This window comes from Mus caroli, chromosome 12, assembly GCF_900094665.2.
Source record: "Mus caroli chromosome 12, CAROLI_EIJ_v1.1, whole genome shotgun sequence".
In the NCBI taxonomy this organism is placed as follows: Eukaryota; Metazoa; Chordata; class Mammalia; order Rodentia; family Muridae; genus Mus; species Mus caroli.
The window spans coordinates 21060607-21067746 of NC_034581.1; the positions used below are offsets into that span (position 1 = coordinate 21060607).

General features: G+C 44.3%; 1 protein-coding gene across 4 annotated transcripts in view; it reads left to right on the plus strand.

The window, feature by feature from the left end:
* Taf1b (TATA-box binding protein associated factor, RNA polymerase I subunit B) overlaps positions 1-7140 on the plus strand; it is a 78029-nt gene that overhangs the window by 23760 nt on the left and 47129 nt on the right. For 2 of the 4 annotated variants that reach the window (XM_021178904.2, XM_029484874.1), the window contains 3 exons: positions 409-506; positions 779-874; positions 6080-6230. In XM_021178904.2, coding sequence (XP_021034563.1) covers positions 409-506; positions 779-874; positions 6080-6230 — 345 coding nt within the window. The remainder of the gene's footprint in view (positions 1-408; positions 507-778; positions 875-6079; positions 6231-7140) is intronic. The other 2 variants (XM_021178905.2, XM_029484875.1) reach the window with 1 other exon arrangement.

Sequence of the window (7140 nt, forward strand, 5' to 3'; positions counted from 1 at the left end):
GTAGGAGTTGGAAACATAGTTAGGGAGACAGATACAAATCTGAGGCCACCTAATCTGCATAGCAAGTTCCCCGCTGCACACAGTCACATAGTGGGACCTTATTAAAAAATGAAACAAAACAAAAACTAAAGCATGTACACATACACAGCATGTATACATACACAGCATGTACAAATACATCCATAAAATGTACATATATATACACAGTGTATACAACAAATAGACACAGAGTGCACACACATGCAAAACATACATGTATATATAAAGTGTACACGTGTACATACAAGAAAACTACTTGAGGTACCAAAATAGAAGTCTTCAGGCCCATGNCCACAGAGATTGCATTATGTAGGAGCATCATAGTAAGTTAGGAATATGTGTGTCTAAAGCCTGTTATTTGTCCTTTAGAGAAAGGCTGGGATTGGTATGTGTGTGAAGGTTTCCAGTGCATACTTTATCACCAAGCAGAAGCCCTGGAGACCCTCGGAGTAAGCCCAGAACTAAAGGTANGAAGCTAGATGTTAGCTATCATCGTCTGAAAAGTGAGATTGAGTGGACCCTCCCCTAACTCTAAGAGTAGAAGTATGTCTTGAGGTCTATGTTTAATCCCCAGCACTGAAAAACAAAATGGAATGTTATTTATTGGGTTTTCCCATGTCCCTGGTAAGGAGAAACAGGTAAGAAGGCATTTAGATCCGGGCCNTCTGTAGAGTGTGAGAGCTTGTGTGGTACATGTGCCTGTGTGGATGTCACCATCACTTGTTTCCTTCCTTCTTAGAATGAAGTCTTACACAATTTTTGGAAGCGCTACCTTCAGAAGAGCAAGCAGGCCTATTGTAAAAACCCAGTTCGTACAAGTGGAGGGAAAGCCAAGGTGAGCCCTGGACCCTGACATGAGACACTAAAATTCACTTTGTGTGGCAGAAAGACAAAGNTGTTTTTTCGTGACTGCTTGAGTTTGACTGTGGTGCTTGCCTATAGATTTTCAGGGAGGAGGCTCCTGGTGCAATCCGGAATGATCTAGACTTTACAGTGAATTGTGGCCATTTATTAAACTAGTTGTAACATAAAAGTTATCTTCTGTCCTAGTTAGGGTTTTACTGCTGTGAACAGACACCATGATCAAGGCACGTTTTATAAAGGACAACATTTCATTGGGGCTGGCTTCAGGTTCAGAGGTTCAGTCCATTATCATCAAGGTGGGANCATGGCCAANTCTAGGCAGACTAGGCAGACATGGTGCAGGTGGAGCTGTTAGTCTACATCTTCATCTGAAGACTCCTACCAGAATACTGGCTTCCAGGCAGCTAGGATGAGGGTCTTTTAGCCCACACCCACTGTGACACACCTACTCCAACAAGGTCACACCCCAAAATAGTGTCACTTCCTGGGCTAAGCATATAGAAACCATCACATCTTCCTTTTGGAAGGTTTTGTCATTTTGGATTTGGTCTTTTGAGGCAGGGTCTTTAACTTTATAGTCTAGGCTGGCCGTGGACTCTTGGAAATCTTCCTGCCACAGCCTTTCAAGTGGTAGGATTGCAGCCACCAAGCCCAGCTCATGCATTGTATGTAGATAATTTAAGGAATTTCTTACTTGTTTTGTAGTATTGGGGTCAAACTCATATACTGGGAAAGCTGTGTGCCTCTGAGCTCCCTACCTGGCCTAGAAGAGGGCTCTCAAGGGACTTCTGTCATTTGGCTGTTTAGTTTGTGGCATTTGTTTGTCATTTTTTTTTATTGTTGTTAGGATTTTTTTTTTTTTTTGCATATGCTATTCCTGTTATGATGATGGTGATGACTGTTTTTTGAGACATGACCTGGTTATTTCTCCCTGGCTAGCCTTAAACTCACAGAGATTCACACTGCTTCTGTCTCTCAAGTGCTGTGATTACAGGCACATGTCACCACCCACCTTGTTTTATTTTGAGACAGGGTCTTATGTATCCCAGGCCAGCCTTGCTGTGTAGTCAAGGATGACCTTGGCTTGCCTCACCTCACAAGTGCCAGACTGACAGACATAATTTTATGTTTATATTCAGAAGATCCAAGCCAGGGCTTTGTGCATGCTAGGCAAGCATTCTAGCAACCGAGCTGCATCCCCATGCCCTGCATGTGTCATTCCTTCACTTGGCCCTCCAACTTACTTTACCTAGCATCTCATTTATCTGCCCCTACTGTCCCATCTCAGAGCTTGGTGAAGTGAAGGCAAGTCAGTCTGGGTGCTCACCTGAGCCCCTATCTCTGAGCAGTTTGTTCTGAATTGCTTCTGAAAGGTTCTTTGGTACTTTTTACTTAAAGGACAGTTCTACTACTGAGATTTGTCCGATGAGTGGTAGCTACCCTCCAGGACTAAGATGAGATTCTGAGTCTGTGTGACTCACATTTGCTAGAAACTTGGGAGATGGTCCGGCATTTCCTTGTTTGGTAAGGTCCTCATAAGTCTGTATGCAGAGGTCAGTGATCCAGGACTCAGAAACCCAGGTCAAGATGAAAGGAATAGGTTACAGAGGTGAGCAAAGGAAGGGCCTCAGAGCCGCACACAGAACATTGGCCTGTCTGGGAATAGGAGCCACATGCTTGTCACGGAGACAAACTATGTGCTCTGTGGTTTTATGGTAGCTCTTAAAGGGGAAAAAGGAATTATTCAGAGTAGTAAGAACATGACCTTCAAATCTCATACTTGGTGTCTCTGGTTGTCTTTTTGCACTGGGATGCTGTCTGATGTAGAAAACAGGAATGAAAAACTGGGGTTCTCTATGACACTTTAGTCCTAGGCTAACTGAAAACTTACAGACAAAAGTTTTGTTGGTATGAGAAAACACCTGGTGGACAGTATCACATTAAATCCTGGAAGCCCGTTGGTAAATCACATCATTTCTGTCACACCAGCATAGAAGTACTCTTTTTTTTTTTTTTGTAAGGGAGAAAAAAGTACATTTTAAATTAGAAATGGGTTTGGGGTGTCGCTTACAGACAGAACTTGCCGAGCAGTTCGGACCACAGGCTCCACCCTCAGAATGAATGTACCTCAGTAACTCTCCAAATGTGGCCTTAGAACTTTAGATCCTTTCCAAGGAGAGAGGCCAGTATCTGCATCCTAACCTATAACTTTTGAGCTACGGATAGCTATTGACTCTAGAACAAGCAACCAAATGTGTATAATAGGGTGTTGGGAAGGATGTTAGATAATCCAGACTGGCTATGGAGGACTTCCCAGTGAGGTGAAGGGTTTTGGGAAGTGAGATTAACATGAGGTGTGGAAGAGAAAAAATACTGAACTTCAGGACTCGCTGGGACCACTGTCCAAGCCTCCATTAGGTGAGTGGCCGTGGCTGGGGCCCAGCAGCACACAGGAGAGGGTGAGTGGTAGGGTATAGAAGGGCTTTGGAGATAGATCCAGAGGGACTTCCTGATGTTCTAGATGTGGGGTGGAGGTGGGGGGTGGGGCAGAAGTCAAGGATGACTGCAGGGTTCTCAGCCTAAGCATCTAGGAAAGAACTGCCATAATCCGAAAGGGCAGGTGGGACCAGGGGTTGGGTTGGGATATGTTAAGTTTGAGACAGCTGTTAGACATCAAGAGGAAATGTCACATGTGTAGTGAGACAGACAAGTCCACAGTGGGAAAGATGGGAATTTGAAACTGCCAGTGTGCTTGATAGCCATGAAATCTTCAAATCCAGACTTCAGGCACACTAGGCAAGCATTCTACCTCTGAACTACAGCTTCTATCCAGGTGTCTTCGTTACTGTGTGATAAAACATCATGACCATAAGCAACTTGGGAGGAAAGGGTTTATTTCGCTTATACTTCCACATCACAGTGTGTCATTGAAGTCAAGTCAGGCTAAGAACTTGGAGGCAAGAACTGCAGCAGAGACTGTGCAGGAGTTCACTACTAACTTGCTGGTTCTGGCTTGCTCAGCCTATTTTGTTATTGTTTGTTTTACATGGAAAATGGTGAACCTCCCTGTGTGGCTTCGACCACCAGGCAGCCCCAGCACCCTTCATCTTTTCCTCAGCCTTTAGGATGGCAGGCTGCTTAGGGAGCATTCTCTTCCCCAGGACTTTGCAGTGTCCTGATTGTACCACATCAGTGATGGGTGCAGCTCCAGTCTTGGTTTTGGAGCATTTCACCTGTGTCTGCTCAGCCTGGCATGGCAGCAACCGAAAGGAAAAAGGGAGGCATCCGTGAAGTCTTCCAGCCTACTTTCCTATCATCCCAGGGCCATCTGCCCAGAGATAGCACTACCCACAATGGGCAGGGCCCTCTGTAGCATTAATTTTTAAGTGACACCACATGTACTTACTCACAAGCCAATCTTGTGGGGCATTTTCTGAGCTGAATTTCTTTCTTCCCAAATAATTCTAAGTTATGTGAAGTTAACCAAAATTAGCCAGCACACCAAGATACACCAACATTTTAAGTTCCCTCAAGAGTGGCACACGCCTTTAATCCTAGCACTTGGGAGGCAGAGGCAGGTGGATTTCTGAGTTCGAGGCCAGGCTGGTCTACAGAGTGAGTTCCAGGACAGCCAGGGCTACATAGAGAAACCCTGTCTTGAAAAAACAAAAACAAAAAAACCCAAAAACAACAACAAAAAAAGAATGCTGTGAATTAAACTGCCAATGATTCTAAGATTCACCTGGATTTCAGGGGTTTTAAAATGTGGGGTAGGTACATCATAGAAGTTGAATACAGTAGCTATGATTTAAACCCCAAGTTTATTGGATGTCATGAAAAGGTAGACACAGAAGAGGACCAAAAACCTGAGCTCTGGGCTTTCCCATGGTTACTGTGTTGGTGTAAAGTCAGGACAGCTGAGAGGAGGGATGTCTGTCTGGAAGCCAAGGGGACAGAATTTCATATGAGGACAGTGGCATCCAGTGATGCTGCTGCTAGGTTAAGGAGAGAGAGAACTGAGACTGATCAGACAAGCAGTGGAGCTGAACTGGAATGGGGTACAAGGCAGACAGATCAAAGACAACATCTCTTCACTTCCTCAAGGCATTTTGCTTCAAAGACATTCAGAAAAATTGGGTGGCACCTGTGGTTAAGGAAAAGTTGTGTTTAAGTGCATCTCCTAGTGACAGACTGCTACAGTAGAAATGAGTGATTGGAGGGGAGTGTACAAATGGAGAAGCTGGGTTTCAGTGGGAGATCACATAGCCCAGAAGAACTGAACAGGACAGAGCCTATGGCAGAAGAGTGGGCAGGAGGTGCCTGCAGGAATCTGTGGAAGTTCTCTTCCGATTGCTTCAGGTTTTCGGAGTGCATGCTTCTTGGCCCGCTTTGTGATGCACCTTGCCTCATGAGGCCCATGGCAGGGCATTTAGTTTCATTCTGGATTCTTTTCTTCTGTGTTCTGTATGTTTCTTCAGAACATGAATTTGATTGCCTTATAATAAGGTCATGTTTCTTGATCTTCAGAGATGAGGTCATAGGACCATGAGTGATATCAGTTCCTTGTGGCCATGTAAGCTTTAAGTAGCCAGTCCCCGGACTATTCTAGAGACACTGACTACCATTTCCTTAGTTGACACGTGACAGCAAGCAGTGGTATGAAATAGCACATCCTTGTCAGGTACTGGTTATACACAGAAAGTGCTATGCAGAGAAGTCAGGAAGAAGAGTGGTTGGAAATGCAGCATAGCAGTGTTAAAAAACAAAACGAAACAAGATAAAAGGCGGTCTGGCCAAAAGAAACGAAGCCACAAGATACAAAGTTAAAATTCCCCAGGTAGATGTGGTAGAAAGTAGCCAGCATGGTAGATCCAAAATGGCATTGGGTGCTTTCATTGTGAGGGTCCTTACCCTACAAGAGAGGTGCACTTGGAAGGAGGAGATGAGTGTGAGTGTGTGTGTGTGTGTGTGTGAGTGTGTGTGTGTGTGAGTGTGTTTGTGTGACTTGTTTCCTCACTTAGCCTTGTTTGCAGTCCCTCTCCAGGAAGCATTGCTGATGGGAACAATTCCGCAGAAAGGACTCTCAGATGCACTGACAAGCAGCAGCTGTTTAGGGTCACAGAAGTTAACTTTTAAACTCTAGCAGTAATTTCTGGTTCTGTTATCTTATGAATAGGTATTAGAAGACAGTCTGCAGTCCTCGGACTTGGGCAGTGATCTTGAGCGGCTAAGTGATACCACATGCCCCCTTGAAAGTGAAGCAGAGTTCCAATCTGACCCTCAGATTCCAAAGCCTTTCCCTGTCACCAAAGGATCCCCAAAGTCAGGTAAAACGGAGAAACAGTTTACTTAGCACCTTCTAAAACATATTTATTTATTTATTTATTGATTGATTGATTGATTGATTGATTTAGTGTATAGGAGAGTACACATGTGTGACAGTCACTGGCTGCTCTTCCATAGGATCTGGGCTTAGTTCTCAGCATGCACATGACAGCTCACAACTGGCTAGAACTCCAGTTCTAGGGTATCTGGTTTCCTCTCTGGCCTATGCAGAGGAACACACAGGTAGTGCACACACACATACAGACACACATGTACAAAAATAAAAAACAAATCTTTTTTTAAAATGATGATTTCTGGAGCTTTCTTTTAGTTTTCACACTAAATTATGAATACAACTCTATAAAACTATAAAGTGCTGCCGGGCATGGTGGCGCAAGCCTTTAATCCCAGCACTTGGGAGGCAGAGGCAGGCTGATTTCTGAGTTCGAGGACAGCCTGGTCCACAAAGTGAGTTCCAGGACAGCCAGGGCTACACAGAGAAACCCTGTCTCGAAAACAAAACAAAACAAAACAAAAAAAACCTGTAAAGTACTGACTGTTACAAGGAAGGTAAGAAAACAGATACCATCCCACTCAGAAATAATTATTACTGCCGTAGAAGCTGTTTATTTGCATATGTAGAGAGAAAGGCTAGGGGTTTGTTTTGTTTTGTTGTCTAAGACAAGGTTTCTCTTTGTAACAGCCCTGAGTGTCCTGGAACTCATTCTGTAGACCAGGCTGGACTTGAACTCACAGAGATCTGCCTAGCTCTGGTTCTCAGGTGCTGGGATTAAAGGCGAGGGCCACAACTGTGTGCCACAATGCCTAGCTGAAAGGCAAGATTTTAAGCACATATAATTCAAATAGTTCTCCATGTTATAAAATATTGCAGAGGGAGGGAGGGAGGGAGGG